Below are 26,927 nucleotides of genomic sequence, written 5' to 3'. Positions count from 1 at the left end.
CCGTCGTTGGCGCAAAGGACGAATCTTAGGTTCAACAAAACCGAACCCAAGTGTGTTTGGTTCAGCTCTTGTGAACCTAAGACTGCTGCTAAACCCAGGTCGACTGGATTAGGTTACGGTGAACTCATGCCTGGGTTCACCATGTGAGCGATCATGCACCTTCGACTAGTCATTCATCCACTGCAAAGGAGAAAGGGATTTGCAAGAGGGAGAGGCAGCAATGACTGGCACGATTCACTAATGATGAATCGTGCCCTATATTCAGTATTATATGTTATACAAACTGGATCGTGTATGTTGGTCTAGATCCAATAACATAAACCTATAAATATAATACAAGGAAAAAGATTTGGGTAATTTGGGTCTAGAACCAGAACCGTACACTTCATTCTCAATACGCTCCCTCAAGTTGTGCATGGTTTTGCACCATGGACAACTTGTTCTTCAAGAACTAAAAACGCATGATGGTAAGGCCCTTAGTGAACAAATCAGCCACTTGATCAGTCGTAAGAACATAAGCAAGATCAATTTCTCTATCTTCTATCTTTTGTCGAATGAAGTGTTGATCAATTTCTATATGCTTTGTGCGACCATGGTGAATAGGATCAAAAGCAATCTGTATGGCACTTTGATTATCACACAAGAAAGTGGTGGGTAGAATGGATTCTCCGACTTCAGTCAAAAGATGTCTCAGCCATGTGGCCTCCGTCGTAACAGTCGCCATAGATCGATACTCAGCTTCAGTACTAGATCGTGCAATTGCACGTTGTTTCTTACTACTCCACGCTATCAAGTTCTCATCAAGAAAGGCACAATATCCAGAAACCAACCGCATGTCATCTGGATCTCAAGCCCAATTTACATCTGTGTATACATCCAGGTGATGTTCTCCTTTGGACTTGGACTGATGATAAACTAGACCATCTCCAAGGGTTCCTTTTAAGTATCAAAGAATTCTCTTGACATCATTCATATGCTCTTTTTGTGGGTCATGCATGAATTGTGAGACTTGATTCATTGCATATACAATGTCTAGTCTAGTGAAGGTGAGATATTGAAGCATACCCACAAGACTCTAATATTGCTTGGAATCTTCATATACTTCCCCATCCTGGGAACCGAGTTTATGGTTGAGGACACTAGGAGTGGATAGTGGTTTACAATCTTTCATGCATGCCTCGTCCAATAGGTCTAAAGTATATTTGTGTTGGGTTAGTGAAAGAGCTTCGTCCTGTCGATCCACCTCAACCCCCAAGAAATAACGCAAAACCCCCAAATCTTTCATTTTGAACTGGCGACTCTGTAAAATCTTAGTAGCTTCTATGTGTTCATCAGAGTTCCCAGTAATAATAATATCGTCCATATATATTAGAATCAAGATGCATACTTGACGATCTCGAAAAATAAAAAGTGAATGATCAAGATGAGATCGAACGAATCCATGTCTCTGAACTTCAACAGAGAAACTATCAAACCATGAATGGGAGGCCTGTTTTAGCCCATAGATGGCTCTTCGTAGCTTGCAAACATGTGTGTTGGGGCTATGTTCTGTATAACCAGAGGGTTGCTCCACATACACATCTTCTTTAAGACTGTCATGCAAAAAAACATTTTTGACATCAAGTTGGCTTAGAGGCCATCCATACTGAACTGATAAGGACAAAACTAATCGAATAGTTCTCATCTTGATTACCAGACTGAAAGTTTCGTCATCATATTGCCCATATTCTTGAGTGAACCCTTTCGCTACTAGTCTCGCCTTATAGCGTTCAATGGATCCATCGGGTTTATACTTGATTTTATAGACCCATTTAGATCTTACAACATTCTTGTTCGATGGTCCGAAAACAATCTCCCAAGTCCCACACTCATGTAAAGCTTTCATTTCCTCATTCATGGCCTCAACCCATTTGATTGACATGGATGCTTGTGAGAAACTGATAGGTTCATCATGCTTTTCAATCTGGGAGATGATAAGTTGTAAGTTTGTAGAGAAGTTGTCATAACTTACCCATCTTTCAATGGGATGGTGAATCCTCTCAGGCTATGTCACATGGGTGTGGGTACAGGTGTGGGTGCGGGTACGAGGGTGCGGCACTTTCAAAAACCTTGGGTACGGGGGTACGGTAGGGGAAAAATGTAAATATATATATATAGAAGGGGGGTCTGGGGTTCCCCCCCTGCGCAGTCAGTGGGCAGGGTCCGGGGGGGCAGCGCCCCTTCCCCCGCCAAGAATTTTTTTTTAAATTCTGCAGCCCATTTCATAGGGCAAAAATTTTTTAAAAATAAATCCAAAAAATTGACCGAAATGATACTGGGTGCGGTCAACGCACCCATGGTCGGGTTGACTGCACCTAGGGTCAGGTTGACCGCACCCAATGTCACACCCGCGTTGAGTCGCGTCGACGCAAGTGCAGCACCCTGCTAGCCGAATCCCTGTTACATAGCTCTCAGGCCTCCTAGATTGCACAATAGGTCGCTGAACATTGTCGTTGTTTCGGCGCACATAGGTAATCCCTTGAAACTTTGTGACATCGAAAACGACTGGCATAGTACTATCTTGTGTGTTTGCCGACTTTTCCTTTTCTAGATATACATTCGTACTATGTTGTTTTGCAGATAGTGTGTGACACACGAGGGTACGTCATGCTTCGCCATTTGATCAAGCACCTCAGCAACAAGCCATGGTTGATAACTTTCGGCATCCTTAGTGTGTCCCTCTACACTTCCTAAATCATCAGTATGAGTCTCGTCAAATACGACATTCCGTGAAACTCTGATGCGACTGGTAGTGGGGTCATAACACCGACATCCTCTATACTGATCGGCATATCCAACAAACCTGCACTTGCATGCCTTGTTCTAAAACTTATCACGTTCAGAACTGTCAATGTGAACATAACATATGCAACCAAATACACGCAACTCATTATAGTTAAGATGAACCCCAAATAGTGTAAAATAAGGGGATTGGTCTGCTAACAATTTCAATGGCAGTCGATTTATGACATAGACAGTTGAATGAAAGGCTTTCGTCCACAAATTTAAAGGAATATGAGTGGCATGTAACATACTTAGCGCACTTTCTACAATGTGCCGATGTTTTCTTTCCGACAGACCATTTTGTTGTGGTGTGTGTGGACAAGATGTTCGACGACTTGTTCCATTATCTTGGAGAAATTCAGTAAATTCCTTCGATGAGTACTCTCCTCCACTGTCACAATGAATATATTGAATTTTAGTTGAAAATTGATTACCAACTAAAGCACAGAACGAGCAAAAAAGCTTGAAAACTTCATATTTATGTTTCATAAAATAAATCCAGGTGTATCTAAAATAACTATCAATGAAAGTAACATAATAATGATTGCCCGATAAAGAAGGTTGTGGGGCAGGTCCCCAGACATCAGAATAAACAATTTTAAAAGGCACAGAAGCTCTTTGATTTATTGAGTGAAATGGAAGAGTGTGACTCTTACATAATTGACAACTGGAACAAAGATGAAGATCAGCCTTAACATTCAAACTAGATTGTGGAACATGTCCTCTGAACACAAGTTTCTCAATAAATGAATGATTACAATGACCAAGACGACGATGCCAAATTTCTGGCTTATTACATTGAGATAGACAAACAATTTTTGAATGGCACTGAACGAACTGGTTGTGAATTTATTGATGCATCACGAACTGAAAGAGACTCCTTGAAGACATACATGTTTTCCTGTCGTTCTCCTTCAACGAGCGTCTTCTTCGTGAGAGGATCCTTGACACATACAAGGGAAGGAGTAAATTCGACAGAAGAAACAATGTTTTTAACAGTGCTAGGAGAATGGTAAACATCAGATAAAGGTAATGAGGAATCGAGAAGTGGAAGGGAAATATTTCCAACATGGGAGATAGGATGAAGAGCACAATCTTCAGTTTTAATACTAAATTTACCACGATAAGGGTTTCGAAATCTTACTAACATCATCTGTCACATGTGCAGCAGCCCCGGAATCAATGTACCAAGTCCCCTGCTCAGTTTGTTTAAAACTTAACTCTGAAAGAGCATAAATCGGGAGATTCTTCACATTTTCCTTTTCATCACCTTTAGGACCGTCCCCTACTTGTCCTCTAGTAGAAGGCCCGACACCATTAAATTTGCCTCTGTTTTGCGGATTATGCCAATGATTTGCTTTAATATGCCCCATTTTATTACACTAAAAATATGTCGGTATATTTCTAGAGTATTGGTTCCCCGAATACGAGTTAGGTGACATGTTGGGTGTGAGAAGTAACCCACGGCCTCCTTGGTTACCTCTTTTGTATCCATGTTCGCCTTGAAAACCCGCACGTCCTCGCCCTAACGCTATTCCTGTGACAAGTACCTCATGATTGTTGGAATTCAGGGCATCTCCTCACCTCTAATGGTAACCTCATATTGCAGTAGCTTAGCCCGTAGATCTTCAAAATTAGGCAATGAAGGAAGGCATAGAAGAGAGGTGACTAACATGTGGTAGTCAGATCCCAAACCATTCAGTGCATGTTGAACCTTTTCTTTGTCAGGAATTATGCAACCCACCATAGCTAGTTGATCTGTAATACTCGACTTTGTTCATGTACTCGGTAACTGATAAACTCTCTTTCTTCAAAAGCTAAAATTCTCTATTTAAATGCAAAATCCTAGCTTCTGAAATCTGTGATTAAGTCTGAGCCAATATCTGCCACAACTCTCTTGCTGAACATTCATTTGGAATGGCCACTAGTACCTCTTGGGAAAGCGTAGAGGTAATGTAAGCCACAACCGCTTGATCTTTTCTTCTCCATGTTGCAAACTCTGAATTACAAACCAGTTTATTGGAAACCTCTCCTTTATCATCTCATTCTTCATGCACGACAAATTCTGGTGGTGCATGAATTATTCCATCAAGATATCTAGAGAGATCCAAACTCTTAATAAAAAGGCAAAATTTGTCGCTTCCAGGTCAAGTAGTTTGAGTTGTTTAATTTCTCATATATGAGCTGTCCAAGGAAACTGGAAGGAAAGGAGAATCCATGTGAAAGATAACAAGGGAACACTCTGACCAGCAGTTAGATTTTCCAGCAATGTAAATCCTTTTTTTTTTGCTGCAAAAAATTAAATTGCTGCAAATAGTCAGAAGTAATCAATAGAATAAGACAAGATAATGATTTGAATTTTTTGTTGAATCGAAACTTTGATTAGGTTTTAGGAGTAACAAACGTGAATATGAGAGGAAATTTCACGTTAAAGCAGAGAACCAGATCAGGTCGGATTTCACTATGGGGCGTTGAAATCTTATCACGTTAAAGCAGAGAACCAGATCAGGTCGGATTTCACTATGGAGCGTTGAAATCTTATTCAGATCTGATTCAAGGTTCTGAACAAGGAAGAATAATTAGATAAAAAAATTTGAAGAACAAGGTTTGACTGATACGATCAGATTCGATAAAAGACAAGAGAGATTTACATTTAAATGGAAACCCAAATCTGATCTGATACGATCAGATTCGATTTAACTCTGCTGAAGAAAGAAAAATCAATCTGTCACGACCAGATTTAATTTAATCTGGCTTGGAAAGAAAGCACTAGATCGGGAACGATCCGATCCAGCGCTAGAGAAGAAAAGAATAACCGAGTTTTAAGTTAAGTTTTTTTTTTCCAAGGAAACAGGTGACCGGGCTGTTAGGCGTGAACAGATTCAGTATTGAGAGATTGAAAACTTGAAAAAGAAAGGAAGATGTCTAAGGATTTAAGAAAGTGGGAAGTTTCAGCCTGATACGAAGAAATCGTTTTTTGAGAACAACAGAAGGATGAAATCTAATCTGACCGGATCAGATTTAGAATCAAGGAAAGGAAGAAGAGAATCTTGATCTGGAACTTACTTCTCAACCCGCTCTTATACCATGTGAGTGATCATGCACCTTCGACCAGTCTTCATCCACTGCAGAGGAGAAAGGGATTTGCAAGAGAGAGAGGCGGCAATGACTGGCACGATTCACTAATGATGAATCATGCCCTATATTCAGTATTATATGTGATACAAACTGGATCGGGTCTGTTGGCCCAGATCAAATAACATCAACCTGTAAATATAATACAAGGAAAAGGATTTGGGTAATTTGGGTCTAGAACCAGACCCGTACACTTCATTCTCAATACACCATAACTGAACCCAAGCTTGGGCTAGGTTCTGAGTTCGGCTAGTTTTTTTTATGAATTTTATTTTAATAAAAAATTTAATTTTTTTGTTTTTAAGGATTAAAATGGCAGATAAAGGGAAAGGACTCCTAAACATTGTATATGATATACTTTTGGTATGCAATTATACATTTTTGCTTCTTTTATTAGTATAATTTACTTTTTTTCTACTAGAATTGTTTGATTGTTTTTTTATTTCTTAATTCACTTAGCGTAGCAATAATATATTTAAGTTGATTTAATTGTGGTGTTTTTTTATTGATGAGGAATACCAATTGCAGATTGTTTATTTGATTTATTGCATGAATTTATGCATGATGAATTGATGATATAATAATTGTTTTTATTTCATTAGTGTTAACTTAAAACCGTTACAAATTATATATATATATATATATACCCTCCCCGCTGTAAAATTGTCTATGAAGAGACAATATGCATACAAGCATAAATACTTTATAAAAGAAGCGCACCAAAGCACTCTCACAACACTTGAACAAAATACGCAAAAAGCATAAAAATAATGAACATGCAATAATGCAAGTATTTTATAGAAGGAGCAAATGCTTGAGACTCTCAAGCTTAACAATTTACAAGGGGGAACACCCCTATTTATACAAAAAGAAAGGAGTGCAAAGGGGGGCTCCCAAAGGAGTCGTTGGGGAGCCCCCAACGACTCTATTGGGGGACCCCCAATGCACTTTATGAAAATTATAAAAAATAAAAAAAATAAAAAATAAAGAAATGTAAAATGCAAAAAAATATTACAACATATTCCAAAATGGAATATGCGCAAGATTACAAGAATTAGGGTAAGAAAATAAAAATATAAATAAATATATATATATATTTATATATGTAGAGATACATATACATATAATATATTATATGTATATGTATCTCTAAGTATATAAGTATATATATTTATACTTACAACATGTTTTTGGAGATACATTTTAACACCCCCCCCCCTCAAACTTACAGTGCGATAACCGCAAGTTTGTCAAGAAGGAAATGAAATCTGGGCGAACATAGTCTTTTGTGAAGAAGTCTGCAAGTTGATACTCAGATGTCACGTATGGTAGATCAATGATCTTCTTCAAATATTCTTCTCTGACATAGTGGCAGTCCATTTCTATATGTTTTGTTCGCTCATGAAAGGTGTGATTCTTGGCAATATAAATTGCGCTTTTATTGTCACAGCACAGCTTTGTTGGTTGTCTGATAAGTACTCCCATATCTTCCAAAAGGCGTCGAATCCATACAATTTCCATGGTAGTAGATGCCATGGCTCTATATTCGGCTTCGGTGGATGACAGAGAGACCTTCTGTTGCTTTTTACATCGCCATGAGATCAAGGACTCACATAAGAAAACACAAAAGTCAGTGGTGGAGTGACGGTTACTAGGGTCACCTCCCCAATCTGAGTCAGTATAAGCAAGTAATTTCAATTCAGAAAAAGAAGATAGAAATACTCTCTTATTCACAGTTCCCTTCAAATATCTGATGATGCGAAGCACAGCACTCATATGAACGGTTGTAGGAGCGTGCTGAAACTGATTGACTGGCGATGTGTATATCATGTGACAAATCAGGTCGGGTAATGCTAAGATACATTAAAGAACCTACCAACTGTATGTAAGGAGTAGGATCGGTTAGAGGAACACTGTCGCCAATCTTCATTTTTGCTCCCACAACTTCAGGAGTTTCGCATACTTTGTCATCAGAAATTCCTGACCTGTCAATAATCTCGCAAGCAAGTTTAGACTGAGATAAAAAATAACCACGTTGCGAATAGGTAACCTCAATTCCAAGAAAATATGTCAGAAAACCCAAGTCTGACATCTCAAATTTTGAAGTCAAAACGGACTTAATACCCTTGACTCCTTGAACATCATCACCTGTAATTAACATGTCATCAACATATAGTAATAATATCACAATCCCTGCCTTAGATTTTCTAGTAAATAGAGCAGTGTCAGTATAACATGAAGAGAAACCATTTTCCAGCATTACAATGATAAATCTGTCATACCAGGCTTTGGGGGGCTGTTTCAAACCATAGAGGGCCTTTCGAAGACGAAGAACTTTATCTTTAAGAATCTTCATGCCTGATGGAGCATCCATATACACTTCTTCATTAAGATCACCATTTAAAAAAGCATTTTCACATCCATTTGAAAAATATTCCAATTTTTAATAAATGCAATAGTGATAAGACATCTAACTGTAACCATTCGGGCTACAGGAGCAAAAGTTTCTTCATAATCAATTTCATACCCTTGCCCATACCCTTTTGCAACTAAGCGAACTTTATACCTTTCAAGGGATCCGTCGCTCTTAGTTTTAACCTTAAAAACCCATCAACAACCTATAGTTTTCTTTCCTATGGGTAGAGTTTGGAAATCCCAAGTTTCAGCCTTTTTAAAAGCATTAAGTTCATTTTGCATAGCTTCTTGCCATTCTATACATTTTTTAGCTTCTTCAAAATTTCTTGGTTCAAAATAAGAATGAATGGCACTACGACAAGCCCTATATCGGGGTGAAAAAGAATCAAAAGAGACAAAACGAGTTGGAGGTCTCCTATTCCTCTCAGATCTTCGGTGATCGAGAGCAGGAACAAGTTCACTATATTGATCAATAGCACTTCTAAAGGTGTCTTGGTTTCTGCGTGAGTAGGTTATTGGATCAATTGAAATTATGTTTTCTCGTTCATTGAGTGGGTTATGTTCTTCAACATCACCATCAATTTCCTCATCATGGTTTGATGATACATCATCATCACTAGATATATCATCATTACTAGACAATAAGTCAAAAATGAAGGAGTAATCAAAATTTTCTTGTTGAGAAACATTTTTTTCAAATCCATTTTCATTTTCCAAAAGGTTACATTTCTAGAAACATATAACTTATCATCTCGAAGATCATAACAACGAAATCTTTTTTGAGTTTCAGAATATCCAAGAAAAGCGCAGGGGATAGCTTTGGGAGAGAGCTTGTCATTTTTATCCGTAAGTATGAAACACTTACACCCGAAGACTCGTAATCTATTATAATCAGGTTCGAGCTTATATAAAATCTCAAAAGGGGATATTTTTCCTAATATCCTAGAAGGTAAGCGATTTATCAGATAAACAGAAGCAAGAGCTGCTTCAGCCCAAAAATTTTTAGGGATGTTTTGGGAAATAAGAAGGGTTCTAGTGGTCTCAATGATATGCCTATGTTTTCTTTCGGCCAACCCATTCTGTTGAGGGGTTTTAGGACAAAATCTTTGGTGAATGATTCTGTGATCTTCAAGATATATTTTAAATTGGTTGGAGAGATATTCTCCTCCAGAATCACTTCTAAAAATCTTTATATTACTGTTGAATTGATTCTTGATCATTGAATGGAAGGTTTTAAAGCACGAAAAAACTTCATGTTTGAACTTAAGAAAAAAGATCCATGAATATCTAGAGAAATCATCTACAAAAATGACATAATAAGAAAAGCCTCCTTTTGAGACAATAGGTGCGGGTCCCCAAACATCGGAATGAACAATTTCAAAAGTTTTAGATGAAAACATAGTTCTTTGCTCAAAAGGTAAACTTTGCATTTTTCCGAGAATACAATCATTACAAGAAAATGAACTTTTACATAGGTCATTCGCAAAATGTAAATAAGATAACTTCGTGATATTAGGATGACCAAGTCTTTTGTGCCACATATTTATATCTTTGTTTCGGGCAACATTACAAAAAGATTTTGGAACTTGAAGAGATTCCATATAGTATAAGTCTCCTTTTCTAAAGCCTTCCCCGATCAATTTCCCGGACCGGTGATCCTGTATTAAACATTTATCACACGAAAATTTAATATCGCAACCATGGTCCGAGAGTTGAGAAACAGAGAGAAGGTTTAAGTTTAGTTTAGGTATGAATTTAATTTTTGTAATGAAAAAATCTTGAGTTTCAAAATTATCTATTCCTTTAATTTCAAAAGAGGTTTCATCCGCAGTGGAAACAAAGGATGGAGAAACATTTTTTGAATAGTCGGAAAGCGAAAACATGTTTGGGGACATATGAAAAGATGCACCTGAGTCCAAAAGCCAAGAGACTTTACCTGGAAAGGAAGAAGTGGACACGGTGGCACTGGAGGTAGCTCCCTTGAGGAGAGGTTGAAGGGCTTCCACTATTTGATTTAAAGAGAGTGACCCACTTGATGATGCCTCTTCCTTTTGTGGTACACCAGTGGTAGCCATGGCGAGAAGTTTCTTCCATTTGAGATATATGGGCTTGATATGCCTCGGTTCTTTACAAAAATGACAAATAATCTTGCTATAGTCTCTCTTTCCTCTTTGTACACCATCATTTCCTTGATTTTGTGATTTGAAATGAGGAGGACGATAGGTCTTTACATTATTTCCGGGTCTTGATACGGCATTGACCTCATTATTTTCTTCATAATTACAAGGAACCGCAGGAACATTTGATCCTTGTTTACATAGACTCATACGAGTCTCCTCACCACTTAATTTGGTGAGAACATCTTCAAGAGAAGGAGGAGTAAATGAGGATAGAAGTGATGACCTTATTTGCTCAAATTTCGGTCTTAACCCATTCAAAAAATTAAAGAACCGATCTTCTTCAAGTTGCTTGTGGCGGAGTTCAATTGCCTCGCCACTCCATTTTGGTTCAAGCATGGAAAGCTCATCCCAAATGGAGGAGAGGTCGGCAAAATATTCCCTAATAGACATTTCACCTTGAGTAAGGGAGAGAGCCTTCTTTTGAAGGTAATACTTGTGGGATAGATCTCTTGATGTATACATTTTCTCGAGATAACGCCAAGCTTCTGATGCTCTTTTGAATTTGACAATATTGGCATTAATCTTTGTTTCAACGGATGCGAAGAACCATGAAAGAATCTTGAAGTTCTTCATTTCCCATTCGTCGTGCTTTTTGAAGTATTCTTCAAGAGCTTTGATCCTTTCTTCTCCCTCAAGAATCTTGATTTCACTTCCGTCCATTATGGTTATTTTGGGTTCCGGTTCCGGAATTGTGCCTTGCACATAACCCCATAATCCTTTACCTTTTATGTGAGCCTCCATGTTCCCGGCCCAAATATGATAGTTGGACCCATTCAACTTGAAGCCAAGAGCGAAGTGAGACTCTTTTTCACCCATTAAGGAGTTAAGAAAAGGAAAGAAGGGCGTACCAACACAATGCTTCAACTTATAGCTTGCACAAGATCCTTCTAAAATATTTGAGAAGCAAGATCCACCACTTCAACTTCTAAGAATCCGAAAGCACGGTTTTTGAGGCACTCGAAAAAAAGAGAATCTCACGATCCTCAATCACCAACCGAGCTCTGATACCATGTAAAATTGTCTATGAAGAGACAATGTGCATACAAGCATAAATACTTTATAAAAGAAGTGCACGAAAGCACTCTCACAACACTTGAACAAAATACGCAAAAAGCGTAAAAATAATGAACATGCAATAATGCATGTATTTTATAGAAGGAGCAAATGCTTGAGACTCTCAAGCTTAACAATTTACAAGGGGGAACACCCCTATTTATACAAAAAGAAACGAGTGCAAAGGGGGGCTCCCAAAGGAGTCGTTGGGGGCCCCCAACGACTCTATTGGGGGACCCCCAATGCACTTTATGAAAATTATAAAAAATAAAAAAAAAATAAAAAATAAAGAAATGTAAAATACAAAAATAAATTACAACATATTCCAAAATGGAATATGCGCAAGATTACAAGAATACCCTTTTAGGGTAAGAAAATAACAATATGAATAAATATATATATATTTATATATGTAGAGATACATATACATATAATATATTATATGTATATGTATCTCTAAGTATATAAGTATATATATTTATACTTACAACATGTTTTTGGAGATACATTTTAACACCCGCACCCCCACACCCAAGTTTTTTTTTAAAGTGTCGCATCACCACACCCGCACCTGCATTTGCACCAGCACCTATGTCAATAGCTCTAAATAAAGTCATTGGGATGCTCCCAACGACTCTATTGGGTCTCCCTTGCCTATATAAAGGGGATCTCTCCCCTCTCTTGTTTTATGCTTTTCTCAAGCATTTTGATCCTAATAAAAGCTTATATTTGTACTTGTGTTCTTGGCCCCCTAAGTGGCTTATGTGCATGTGTTTTGTATTGACCCATAAGAGGTCCTTGTTGTGTATGTTCTTGTGCTCTTGTAAGACCATAAGCGGCACCCACTTGAATTACTTTTCCTTTGTCATTGCAGATTATAACTCCATTGTCATGAACTACTGATGATACCAACACAGGAAGGCCTAAGACCTGTATTTGTGCATATGGAGTCCGATATTACTTCATGTGTGATGGATGTAAGAGGGCCACTGATGTTGACAGAGATAAACTCCATGCAGAATTTTGCAGAAATCATAACAGCATGGAAAATTTGATAAAAATATCCAACCATTGACCACATGACATAAATGCATCATTTCAATTATCAAGGATCTCTCAGGGCTACTGCCCCGTACACATGCATTGTTTGGATCAGTTAATCTTGTAGCCTATGTCACATGGATAGGGCGACAATTTTTCTGAAGTTTCAAATATACTAGTATAAAAGAGGACAAGGAACGGGAGGCAAAATGGAGTATTCATGAAACATAGCTTGTACCTCTCAGCATATGGACTCTTTGTTGTTATCCTAGAGACTGCATTAAAGATTTTACTAAACCTGAAGGGGTGAAACTAAATCATCTATTTGAAGATTTATCTGGCATTACTGCACAATGATGAAAAGAAAATTTTGGACCAATAGTACACCATCAAACAGACAAAAGTAGATATGGTCACACCAATTTCAATCAATTGCCTAGATATATTTCAGACTGATAACAGTCACAGAAAATTCAGAACCAAACATATCTTTCACAAAGTACAAGCAATTAAGAAAGAAAAGTAGAACCAAACATCATACATAAACATGAACGGAACTAAGAATGTGCTGAAAATACTAAAATGAGACTTACTTTGGCATAGTTAAATGCATCCCAACAGAATGGCTCCTCCATGTCAACCGACGGAAGGTCCTTATTCATCTTTTCCATAAAAAACTCCTCAATATTGACCACATTATTTAAATTTTCTGATTCTATATCACTTTCATCATCAATCATGCTACCTTTGCCAAATGACAATGAACCAGGGGATTTCATAGCGGGTCTTGGGGAAAACCTAATGGTTCCAGGAAAAGTTGCTTCAATGCTTTTACCAGGAACACTCCGTCCACTTGGAATAATCTTCCATTCAACAGCATACTCCGTTGTTGAAACAGTGCCTAAAGAAGGATTTCCATCAAAAAATACAACTTTTCTTCGGGGGAAATGCATTATTATGGTACAGAACTCCATGGTCAGGGGAGCCTTGTAGCCTTCCATCAACCTTAGTTTAAACAGAAAGGCACCTTCATCCTCAGAGACCATTGAAAGTTGATAAAAACCTTTCACTGGAGGGCCTAGGCTGCAGTATGCTTGGTAGCGCATTAAAAGGAAATTTCCAAGTGGTGGAGAGAACATCAATGCTTGATTATCAACACCATGCTCTGGAACCTGAGCGCAGGGATGGAATGACAGAATCTCTATGTGAGCAGTGCTTAATCCTGCCAAAGGAAAGGACATATCAGGCAACCCTTCCAACTCTGCTCTGCAATTAACTTGGCCTGAAATTGATATCGTATCTGGTATTTCATCTCTATCATACATTGAAGCATAAACTGCTTCATGAATACTAAATATAATCCGCTGCTTTCCTTTGAAAAGATAGGGCTTCCAAGCAGGTTGCTTGAGGTCTGCTGGTGGTAAATCTGAAGACTGGAAACCATTGGTTCTAATAGCCAGAATATTAGAGAAATTAAGATCCAGAGGAGTCCCTGTATACATCCCAAAAAAAAAAATTCAAGAACCATACAGTCATGGAATTACAATATCTACAAGTACAGAATACATCGATGAGAAATTAAAGACCAGAAATTACCAACCAAAGGGCATTGAGCTGCTTATAAAAGTCCGAAGCACATCTTTGTCAAGTGGCCTTGAACTACTTTTTGAATCATCTGATATAACAGCACCAGCTGTAGCAGTGCCTGCACTGGCTGTAGCTGCAACTGGTGCAGCCACAGGCTTTGATCTAGCAGCAATTCCTGATATTCCAATGCTACCAGTTAAAGAATCCAACAATCCTCCTACTGTAGGAGATGGAGTTACAAAAACTTCTGGTTCCTGAGAATCACCAACAATGACATCACCTAGTACATGTGCCACTGAAAATGCCCTGTATAGTTACAAAACTAAAGTCACAAATTGTATGAGCAGAATTTTATAAAAGGGAATTTTTGTGGAGAGGGGAGTTAGTTCTTATTTAATAACAGAGAACAAGCTGACTAAAAGCCTTCAATGCTAAATACATTGTTTAAATGAAACTGACAAGCATATAAACTTTCCAGATGAAATATCGATGATAACTTAGATTTTTTAAATTTGCCAGCAAGAAAAACTGTGATTAAGATTCACTCCATAAAACAAGATTAAAAAAATCCTACCAATGTAAAAAAGTATACATCAAAAAAAATATGCTAATAAAAACTAAAAAGTCCAAAAGAGCCCATAATCTATTTCCAATATAAACTAAAATGGTAACAGTACTCCAGCTAGAAGAAACTTACCATACCCTGTGATGCATGGAAGATCGAGAAGAAGAGAAGACACACTTTCCCTCATTCCAACAGAGTTTCCACAATCTGATCTATGCAACATTTTTTCATATGCTTTCAACTGGCAAGGTTCAACAAAGGGTAAAATGAGAATGCGATAAGAGCCTTTCATATGCAGTATCATGGGCCAAAGCAAAGTACTTGCTCCCTCTTCTTTCTTAATGCAAAGGCTGATGACATGTCGAGTAATTGGATCATCAACCCATGAATCAGAACCAAGAGTTGATGAGGCAGCACGTATTCCATAACCACGTAGTGAACCTTCGCTGCACTAGAAAAAGCAATGATCGTGAAAATATTTTAACAAACGCCATGTGCATGCGTGCACACACACACAAATATATTGGGATGTGCACAAAAGAGAAGGCAACAAGCACAAGCATGCACTACTTATATTATTGATTAAAAGAAATATAGTAAAATGGAGTACTACATGAAAAGAGGAAACAAGAAATCAAAACTGCAGACACACCAATCATGCTCAGTTCATAGAATTTAAGTCAGCTCTATAAAGAAAGTATTAAGTCCATATGTTGTGAAATATCAAATTCCATATATCACATAATTGACAAAGAAAGCTTTCTCATTCATGAGACCTTCGATTCCATTAAAAGAGCCACAATAATGAAAGAAAACCAGAAGAGGTTCCAATAAAAGTTAAGCAAAGATAAGGCCAAGCAGAGATGTTTACCAGAAGAAACACACAGAATTAGCAGAAGTAATCATTTACACAAGTCACTTTTAAAGTCAATGAGATTAATTATCTTGGTTGCCCTAGTCCATGTTATATCTAATTATAAAGTGCAATGAATATCAACTGGTGAAACCAATGAAGTACAAAAAGAGGTGAAACTTCTTCAGTTAGTGTTAGTATAAATTGATGTTACAAAAGTTTATGGTAACATGTATCAAAATGGTTTATGATATAGATCTATTATATCATTCTGCTTCATATGATAAGATACAAATAAAGCATTTTAAATTTTAAATATTAAAATTGTAAAAGATATCTTCTTAACTAGGGCTCGAAAACGAGCCAAGCCCAGCTTGTTTACCATTTAACTCTGCTCGGGCTCAGCTCATGCTCATAACTAGACAAGACGAGCTCGAGACAGCTGAGCCGAGAGATGAGCTGGCTCACATAAAAAAACATTATATAAAATTTAATGTTGTCAACAGCGGGATTTGAACTTCAACCCCTCTTCTGACATACCATGAACTCTAACCAGATGTACAAAGAGTACCTTTTTTTGATAAATATTGTGTTTAAATTTTATAATATTCTTACCAGCTTACATGAACCAAACCGAACGAAGAACTTTTTGTTCATGCTCGACTCATTTTTGGTTAATGAGGGTGCTTGTGGCTCAGCTCACCAGCTACATGAACTGAACACGAATGAGTTCAAGGGAAGCGGAACCACGAGCTGCTTGGCCTGTTTCCCAGCCCTATTCTTAACATTTTACATTGTTTAAATTTAAAATTTCCGAAAAAAAATAGATATATGTCAACCGTTAATATCTCAAAACAATTGTAAAACTAAAAGTACAAATTTAAAACTTATACTTGGCGGCACGAAAAATCAAAATAAGTACACACAAAAATTAGGGAAAACAATTAATAGATAAAAAGAGCATGAATAAATATGTAATCAACAATAAGTAACATGTAATGTCAACAATAAAAAGTAACCATGAGTTCATTAACATATTGCAAAGGCAAATCCAACAAAAATCCAAGCCAAAGTAAGAAATGACACCATGTAAAATTCAAAGAAAATATCAACCATCAGGTATTAGACTTAAGAGAGTATCCAAAAAAGCTTTAGACTCAAAGAGTATTATAAGCCTTAACAAGTAAAATACATCAAATTAACAAAAAGAACTATAAATGTCTTCTATTAATATTCACCAGTTGAAATCGTAGCATAAATGAAATAATGGGTCTTCTTCACTACAAAGTTTAAGTCCTCCCCCTCTTTCTCCTACATATGGTCCAATATGTGCACTATGGTAAGATTAGAAGAAAGGTTCTACTATTTTCCTTGGTATGTGAAGGGCATCAATGGGACCTTAATAAAAATTTACTTCTAATACACACGCATGTCACACAAACAATTCACTTAGCATATATATCTGACATCAGTACCATACAACACTTGAACACATTACCGAACGCAAACATTATGTCATTAACTTTATCTATGTAATATTGTGTGTTTTTCTATAATATTAAATTCTGAGACTTCATAAAATTTGGCTAAGTGTTTCGTAAAGTCAATAGAAATCATCGATTTTAAGTGGAGCCAGCTGAGTCTGGGCTTGGCCCAGGACCCATTGACAAGACCTAAACGAGCCAATTAAGATTTGGTAAAACTTTTTATTTTTAACCTTTAAAATCAAGTGAAATTCAGTTTAAATTTGGGTGAAATTAAGATAATATATCATTAGATGCATCTCAAATTTTGAAAACATTGATATTTTGTTTTTCTGAATTTGGGCTAAGGCTGGCCCAAAAATCACATTTTTTCAAAAATGACCTGCCTCGATGTGACCGGTTTTAGATTGGATTTGATCTGATCTGATCCCTTTGACCCAAGTTAATATGGGTCTTGGCCATATTAATCAGGATCTGATCTAGTTCGAGATCCATGTGGATATTGAACATGGATTTGGATCTGGATCTGGATCTAGATCCAGATCCAAAATCTAAGTTCAACTAATTTAATGTTTTAAATTCAATATATAAGTTAAATTGAATGAAATTCAAAGTTAAAAAGACTCCTAGAGGGGTGAGACACCCTCTGGAACTTTCTGGAAATTTATTATTTAACAAATAATTAATAATTAATTAATTCCAAAATTTTATTTTTGGATACGGTGGAGTTCTACAATTGTGGAACTCTACCTATTGAAGAGGAGATTCTAGAGGGGGCATCACCCTCTAGAAAGACCCAAAAAGTAATTAAAATAATAGATAAAAGTAGTTGAAGAGAGAGAGTTCTACACTTGTAGAACTCTATCCTCAACTAAAACTGGACTCTAGAGGAGCCCACCCTCTAAATAAACTCAAAAAAAAAGAGAGAAAGAGGAAGAGAGAGAAGATCGTGGGAGAGGAGAGAGAAAGGGAAAAGAGGAATGAAAGAAGGAAGAAGAAGGAGAGGGATTTCCTTCTGTTCCAATCATCCGATACACAATATCAACAACACATTGATGAGGATAAGTTTAATAACATACATGTTTTCTAAGATCAAAATCTTAGACAAATTAGCAATAACCATGAGATTTATCCATGACCTCTCCTAGCTCAAGCATGGCAAAAGTTGAACAATGCAACCAAGGACAATTCATTCTATGCACTTTCAAGAAAGAAGATTGCAAAAGTGAATACACAAACCTTTAAATATTGTTTTTGACATAGATTCATGAACAAATTTTGTGCATTGTCCCCGTAAAGTGGACCTAAAGTCATCTTGGTTGTGTCTCCTTCACTTGTTGCCAATACGTACAAAAACAACAGTTTCTACTTATTACTAGATACATTTCTTAATATGTGTATGATGCTCACATTTACACGTGCACTCCTATGTAATTACGATTATGATTTATCTAGTTGTAAATGTGAAAAAATAGCCTCCCACAACATAGAAGTAAGATCTTTTAGCAGAATTATGACCTAAACAAAGACAGATACTGAGGTGAGACAAAAAACAAATTTGACAAAAGATAAAATGGATATTGACCATCATTCATCACAAAAGTATACTGTTGAAACCACAATTTAGCATGCAGGAACCGAGGCAGAGAGAAAGAGAGAGGGGGAGAGAGAGAGAGAGAAAGAGGTCGGCAGAGAGAGAGAGAGAGAGAGAAATTAATTCACTTACTTAGGGCTACTCCCCTCTAGTTTAAATAGAGGTTAGCCTCAAGAGGAAATTACATATGGGACCCTTATCATGAATGAAATATCAAAGAGACACTTTAAGAATAAAAAAGAATTCAGTTGACTAATCTTAACACTGCCCCTCAAGCTGGAGCATAGATATCAATCATGCTCAGCTTGTCACAACAATGAGAGAAACTAGGCCTCGCAAGGGCCTTGGTAAAGACATCAGCAACTTGATCTTCGGTAGATACATGATCTGTGCAAATATAACCAGCCTGAACCAAGTCATGTACATAGTGACAGTCAACTTCAATATGTTTAGTCCTTTCATGAAAAGCTGGGTTGTTGGCAATATATGTAGCAGCCCTATTGTCACACACCATCAACATAAGTAGGGATACTTTCACCTGAAGGTCCATAAAAACTGATTTTACCCACATAATCTCAGTTGCGGTCTGAGCCATAGCTCGGTATTCTGGTTCAGCACTCGACCTGGCTACCACAGTTTGTTTCTTACTCCTCCAGGTAACGAGATTTCCTCCCACAAAAACACAGAATCCAGTTGTTGAGTTTTTATCTTCAATAGACCCCGCATAATCTGCGTCAGTGTAAGCAACAACGTCCAAGGAAAAAATTTTGTTTAAACAAAAATCATTTACCAGGAGATGACTTTAAGTACCTGAGAACCATCATAGTTGCATCCCAATGAACTTTGGTAGGTTTATCCATGAATTGACTAATTTTACTCACGGCTAATGAAATGTCAGGTCTAGTAACAGTCACATATAACAACTTACCCACCAAGGATCTAAAACTGGTACTATCCACATGTTCAGACTTCTCATCGAACATATGGGTTTTGGGATCCATCGGAATGTTAGTTGGCTTCGCTCCTAGCATTCCAGTCTCTTTTAATAAGTCCAACACATACTTTCTTTGTGACAAAACTAAGCCATCTTTGTTTCTTGCAGCCTCAGTACCCAAAAAATATCGGAGGGAACCAAGATCTTTAGTAACAAAATGTTTCTGAAGATGATCCTTTGTTGCAGAAATATATTGAGCATTGCTCCCTGTTAATATGATGTCATCGACATATACCACCATAACCACAATTTCAGAACTAGTTTTCTTGATAAACAAAAAGTGGTCTGAGGCTAACCTGACAAATCCAAAATCCGACATTACCTCAAATAATTTTTGAAACCATGCCTGAGGACTCTGCTTCAGGCCATAAATAGCCTTCTTCAACTTGCACACCTTCTGATACTCCCCCTGAGCCTCAAAGCCGGAGGGTTGTTGCATGTAGATTGTTTCATGCAAATCCCCATACAAAAAGGCATTCTTGACATCCAACTGAGACAAGGGTCATCTATAGTGCACTGCAACAGAAAGAACGAGACGAATAGTGCCAAGACAAGCGACTGGGAAAAAAGTTTCAAAAAAGTCAACACCATAAGTCTGAGTATAGCCTTTTGCAACCAACTGGGCTTTATACCGTTCAATTAACCCATCTGAGTTATATTTAATGGTATAAACCCATTTGCAGCCAATAATATCTGCATCAGTAGGAAGATCAACCAAGTCCCAAGTGCCCCTAGAGCATAGGGCATTCATCTCATCTCGCATAGCCTGCATCCATTTGGGGTCGAATAGAGCTTGACTGTGATGAAGCGGAACAAAGGAGGCAGACAGAGCCGAGATAAAATTCTTTATAGATGCACCAAGATTAACTTCAGAAACAAACTGCGAAATGGGATGAAGGGTGCACTGTCTTTTCCCTTTGCGCAAAGCAATAGGAAGATCATCATCAAGAGCAGAAGCTTCTATATGCTCAGGGATACTTACCTCAGAAGAAGGAGATAATGGGGGCATGGAGGTAGGTGGTAACCTGTGAGTATATACTATAGGAGGGTTTCTGTAGCGAGACTCACCAAAGGATGGAGCCAAAGGCTGTGGAGGAAACGACTCTAAAGGAAAAGGAGGAATTGGCAGAGGACAGACATCATCATGACTCTCCTGTAACCTTGGAGTAGTACTCGAAAATATGGAATAGACTCAAAGAAGGTAACGTCCGCACTAACATACTCTTTATGGGATATAGGGTCATAGCAACGATATCCTTTTTTATTCTTAGGATACCCAAGGAAAACACATTTAATAGACTGCGAAGCAAGTTTATCTCGATCAGGACCCAGCTTATGCACAACGCACACACATCCAAAAACTTTAGGGGGTAGGAAAGAGAGGAACCTCTGGATAGAGAATTTGGATTGAGATCTGGTCTTCTACAGAACTTGAAGGCATGCGATTTATAAGAAAACCAGCAGTCAAAACTGCATCTCCCCAGTATGACGCAGGCATATTGGATTGAATCATTAGGCACCGAGCGACATTGAGAATTTGTCTATGTTTCCTCTCAGCCACACCATTTTGTTGGGATGTATGAGGACATGTAAATTGAGGTTGAATCCCTTTAGCGGAATAAAATTGAAGCAAGTCTTTGGATTTGAACTCAAGAGCATTATCAGTGCGAACAATTTTAACACACACGTCAAATTGAGTTTTTATTTCGGCAATCAAAGAATTGAGAATGACAGGGCTTTGAGACCGATCTTTTAATAAGAACACCCACGATAACCTTGAGAAGTCATCAACAATGACCAGATAATAACAACACTAAGTCCAAATAGGAATCCTACTCGGACCCCATACATCGACATGAAGAAGATCAAACAATCTTTGACTCGACGGACTTTGACTAGAGGGAAAAGAGCTTCGGCAATGTTTTCCCAATAGAAATGTTTCGCATTGAAAAGAAACTGAAGGAGGTATATGAGGAATGACTCGACGAAGTTTTGGCACTGGAAGGTGACCCAGACGACAATGCCACAATAAAGAACTTGAGGATGATGTAACAGCAGAATAGACAGAACCCACTGATTGATGTAGATAATACACACCACCTTCCTCATAGCCGCCACTGATCCTCTTCCCCGTCAACAAGTCCTAAAAAGTGCAACCCATAGGATCAAAAATCACCCTACAATTCAGCTCTTTTGTCATTTGACTGACAGATAATAGATTATGTGGAAAAAAAGGAGCATGAAGAACATTTGACAATTGAAGAGTAGAGAAAATAGACATGTTTTCCTGCCCTGCAATTAGGGAAGAACTGTCATCAGCAAGGACTACCCTTTTTTTATCAGAGACAAGTTTTAAATTTAAAAAGTTACTCGAATTTCCACACAAGTGTCTGGATGCTCCTGAATTAATGATCCACCTACCACCTTGGCCAGAAAGGTCATCACCTGCCGAGCCCGCAACCTTCGCAACAGAAGGCTTTGAAGTGGATGGAAGTAAGGCAAGGAGCTCGTCATATTCAGCCCTGCTAAGAGTTACAGAGTCATTGAAATAATTTGCACCTGATTTAGCCACTTTAGCCATAAGATAAAATGATGGTCTTGATTCAAAACTCAGGTACAACCACACGAGCACACAGTTTGCTGAAAATCCAAATCTGATTCACAACCAGCTATAAAACCGACTATATCTAGTTTTAATTTCACAGATAAACTCTGAGATTCACGACCACCAACTGTAATACGACGACTATTCAAACCCAATATATCACATCCACCTTAACAAGGAACTGCTATAGGCAGCATATCACAACCATGACAGGCAGCATACCACGACACCACCAGAGATGGCACTAAAGATCTGCTCCACACTCCGCAGATCAACGACAGCTAATGGCCTTCACCGAAATACCTTGAAGCTTTTGCACAGCTTTCTTCCAGACTTGACGTCAAACCTAATTTCAGATCAATGTTTGACAAAAAAAACTTTCAGCAATCCAGATCTCCACCTGATCTGGTTCCACGATTATTGGGTTTTTCTCTCCACCTTCACGCGACTTCAACCTTCACGCGATCTCCTTGTTGGGTCTTCAAACAGTTTCCAGATCTGGCAGCAGACAACTTCAACTACAACAGAAGGAATATCATATCTGAAAACGATCTAATTTCGAGAAATCTGACTTCGACAGAGAATATCAGATCTGAAGGAATATGCAGGTCCACGACTTATATAAGAATCCCTATAGTTTTTTTTTGCTCTCGACAACCAGAACATTAAAGGAATGGTGATATAAGCAGGTTTGTGTTCAGATCTGAATCAGTCAGGACCTAAAATAAAGACCATAGGCAGATCCAAAAAAATATTATGATATAAGCTTCACAGCAACCCACGACAAATCTGGTTGTCACCCACTTCACGACAGCATTACTGCAGCAACCTGAACTTCATATTTGATCGACTGAAACCCATATTTCACCTCGACTTTTAGATCTGATTATAGATCTGAGTCATGACTTTTGTCAGACTCCAGATCTGTTATCAGATCTACGCCACTTGGATCTAAAAACAAATACCGAACACAACTTAGGTTGAGTCCCTTTCACGCGATCTGGTACCCTTCACACACGCTTTGACGCAAACCCCAAAGTCACGCTCCCAAGGCCGATGGCTTTGATACCATGTTGAAACCACAATTTAGCACGCAGGAACCGAGGCAGAGAGAAAGAGAGAGAGAGAGAGAGAGAGAGAGAGAGAGAGAAATTAATTCACTTACTTAGGGCTGCTCTCCTCTAGTTTAAATAGAGGTTAGCCTCAAGAGGAAATTACATATGGGACCCTTATTATGAATGAAATATCAAAAAGACACTTTAAGAATAAAAAAGAATTCAGTTGACTAATCTTAACATATACCACGATGGATATGAATGTTGTATGTGATCCACACAATTGGTTGGTAGTGTTGCTCAAATAAGGGTGTGTTTGAGGCCGATTTAATTGATTATCCTACCACGGATGGTCAAATCTGAGTGAACCACTGAACCAAAAAAATTACCTAATTAAGAATACAAAAAAAAAAACTCGAAGATATTCACAAGATGCAACACGCCTATCTCAACAAAAACTACAAAAAGACAAGAACAAGAGGAAAAAGGGATTACCACACTGCCTTCGAACTATGACAAAATGGAAGCGAGAGTGGTGATTTGAACCACGAATCCCTTCGGCCAACGTAAAAACCCCAAGCTCGAATGAATGAGTTGAAGATGAACATAGAAAAGGAGCATTGAAGAACATGTTTCATTTTTTTCATGAGAGAGAAAATTTGAGAGAGGGAGAGAGACTTTACAGCCACAGGGCAGGAGAAGTTATGTGGTGGTGGCCGGTGGTAGACTGTCGGGAGGCACAGCCGCACAGGTGGTGGTGGGACTGCCAGAAGGCACAACCGCACAAGGATGTACGCTGGGAGACATAGGGCGATGGCACCGGGATTGTAATGGTGGCCTGGTGGGAGAAAGGCAACGTCGTCACAATGACAAAGTCAATAAAGGGGAGACAGGTGGTTCGTCCGAGGGGAGATCGAATGAGAAGCTGCGACATGCGAAAGCCGAAACAAAAGGGTGAACCCTAATCCAAACATTCAAAAAGGGTTAAAGGGGTAGGAAGGGGCAGGGCGGGTCCGAAATACCCGTTTACAGGGAATCAAACCTTATCGAGTTTGACTCGTTTGCTCGTCCAAGCCTCAGACAAAAGCACAAGCTCAACTCATTTACAGCACGGACGAGCCACGAACCAAGCCTGAGAATACTCAATTCATTGTACATTCCTACCGCCTAGGCACCGACTAGCACTTTTGACAACTAAGAATGCCATAGAAACTAGTGTAAATTAATCCATCGAGAAGGAAATTGATTTCTAAAAAAACAAAAAGGCAAAAGGCTTAATTTCCATCCAATCCCGACATTCAATGGATGAACATCAATAGAAAAGGTTCAAACAATACATTAAAATCAAGAGGCTACTTAAACTTGCTACTTAATACCATGTGTTTATGATCCAGTCCCTGCATAGGCAGCATTTCCCAAATGAATAAGAAGGTGTTGCTTATAATTCAGTCACCAATACATATAACTCTTTCCACCAATAATTACATAAACAATATCAAAACAATAGGTCAAGAGAAGTATAGTTTTCTGACTTTCCAATATCTACTAACCTCTGTTTTCTATCAAACAATGCTGAAGCAATTTCCCCATCACTTGGAAGCAACAATGATGATGCAAATTGTGTATCTTCCTGGTACAATGTCCCATCCTCTTTCTGGCAAGCTAAATGCCATCGCCTTTCTACAACTTTGAAACGTCTGTATAATCAAACAGAAGCATCGCAATCCAAAAAAAGTTTCAGAATGTAAAGAAAATAATGACCCACCCCCCACCCCAAGAAAAAAAACAACATGCTGAAGTGCTATGTAGATGAGATGTATGTGGCACAGATGGGCGATTCCACTCATACCCAGGTTTTCCCTCTATGTGCATTTTGATGAGAGACCATGTCTTTCTTTTTTTTTAAGAATAAAAAAGAAAGAAAACTAAGGTCACTCTCTAAAATATGCACACATGGATTATAGTCACTATTTCATATTTTACTTGCTTTGAAATTGCAGTTTTTATAGCTTCTGCTATTCCAAATTAGTTATTGATTTCCGGTATAGTTGTGTTGCAATTGCTGTCATTTAATCTTTGAGTGTGAATGAAACTTAACAAGACAATAACCCAAGACAGAAGAAGATGTGAATGCCACCATGAAAAAACATAAAGCCCATATACAGGATATGAAACATTTAATAAGAACCTAGATTGCTGTGTTGTTTAGAGATCTCGAGCATTCAATATGGCAAACCTTGAGCTCTCATAAATAAAGGATATTATACAAGAACTATCATGAACAAAGGATAAAACAGTAAAAATACATAATTCTACCAATCAAAGCAGAAAAAATACCCACGCTATAGCAGTTTGAGAATAAAATGAACTTCCCAAGATAGAGAACAACCCCAACCCATCCCCCAACTTCCCCCCTCTTTAAAATTTTTAACTAAAACAGAGTTAAAAATGACAACTCTAACCTATCATGGACCAACATAAGCAAGTTGTACACTGCAGTACAGAAAAACCAGCATTCAGAAGAGAAAATCTACGATGCAGAAGGAAAAAATGCCAAAATAGGAAGAGGAATAAAGCACCACTACTGACATAGAAGCAGCGAAGAAACCTTTGGTTTTCTGAGAGGGGAAAAACAAACGCTAGAATGCAGCACCATGACAGGCACATGATCCATGATGATAACTCAATTTCAGAATGGATGCAAACAAGGAACAACCACCAAAACTCACAAAGCAAATATCATCAATAACGCACATATTCTAGAACCAAGCTAGTCGCAGGAAGAAGAAAAAACACTACAATGCAGCAAACGTTGCGAAATTACGCGCAATCCCCGATTCCGTACCCATAACGTAACAAATTGGGCACTAGAAATCGGGATTTCAGCAAACAATATAGGAAAAAGCTACTGGCCTCACAAACTAGAGGCTCAATCAAAGATTAATCCCTAGAACGAGATCCCGGCAGGATAATGAACCACGGAATCCCTAGATTTCAGAGAGGGAGATGGCGGAAAGAGGACAAAAGGAAGCAAGAGAGAGAGAGAGAGAGAAACCCTAACCCTAGAAATTCAGAATCGAACCTGGAGAAGACGACGTTATCCTGGTTGTTGAGGATCCAGAGAGCCCTAATGCTGCAACCGGGCATGGCCGGAGAAGACGAGAGAGTCGGCAAAGCTCGCACAAAAACGGGAAGTTTGGGAACGGGGGAAATCTATTTATAGGCTTTTCAGCAGGTTACCAAAATGCCCACGGTGACGATATAAAATTAAAAAAATATCCTTCACAGCCTGGAAGGCTGGAACGAGATCCGGATCAATCCCGACCTTCAGTCGTAGAACCCACGAAGGTAGGGGTGTCAACGGGTCGGATTTACCCGAACCCAACCCATATAAAACTCTATTAAGTTTCGGGTATGGTGATAAATAAGAATACCCTATTAAGACCCGAGTCCAGACCAGAAGGTCCGATTAATACATGGAGCCGTGAAATTTTATACTCAACCCGAGTTCTGATTAAGACCCATAATTTTTCAATGTAAAAA

At 38.2% G+C, this 26,927-nt stretch overlaps 1 protein-coding gene across 1 annotated transcript in view; it reads right to left on the bottom strand.

Moving 5' to 3' along the window:
* Positions 1-26,567, bottom strand: part of LOC149815434 (AP-5 complex subunit mu-like) — a 41,747-nt gene extending 15,180 nt beyond the window's left edge. Inside the window, exons 1-5 of the mRNA XM_089988259.1 lie at positions 26,467-26,567; positions 24,935-25,081; positions 14,937-15,245; positions 14,248-14,540; positions 13,241-14,139 (exon numbers count right to left, since the gene is read on the bottom strand). Coding sequence (XP_089844385.1) covers positions 13,241-14,139; positions 14,248-14,540; positions 14,937-15,245; positions 24,935-25,081; positions 26,467-26,531 — 1,713 coding nt within the window. The 5' untranslated portion in view covers positions 26,532-26,567. The remainder of the gene's footprint in view (positions 1-13,240; positions 14,140-14,247; positions 14,541-14,936; positions 15,246-24,934; positions 25,082-26,466) is intronic.
* Between the last annotated feature and the right edge of the window lie 360 nt (positions 26,568-26,927).

This window comes from Nuphar pumila, chromosome 15, assembly GCF_984573655.1.
Source record: "Nuphar pumila chromosome 15, dmNupPumi1.hap1.1, whole genome shotgun sequence".
NCBI lineage: Eukaryota > Viridiplantae > Streptophyta > Magnoliopsida > Nymphaeales > Nymphaeaceae > Nuphar > Nuphar pumila.
This window is presented reverse-complemented; position numbering and strand designations above follow the sequence as displayed.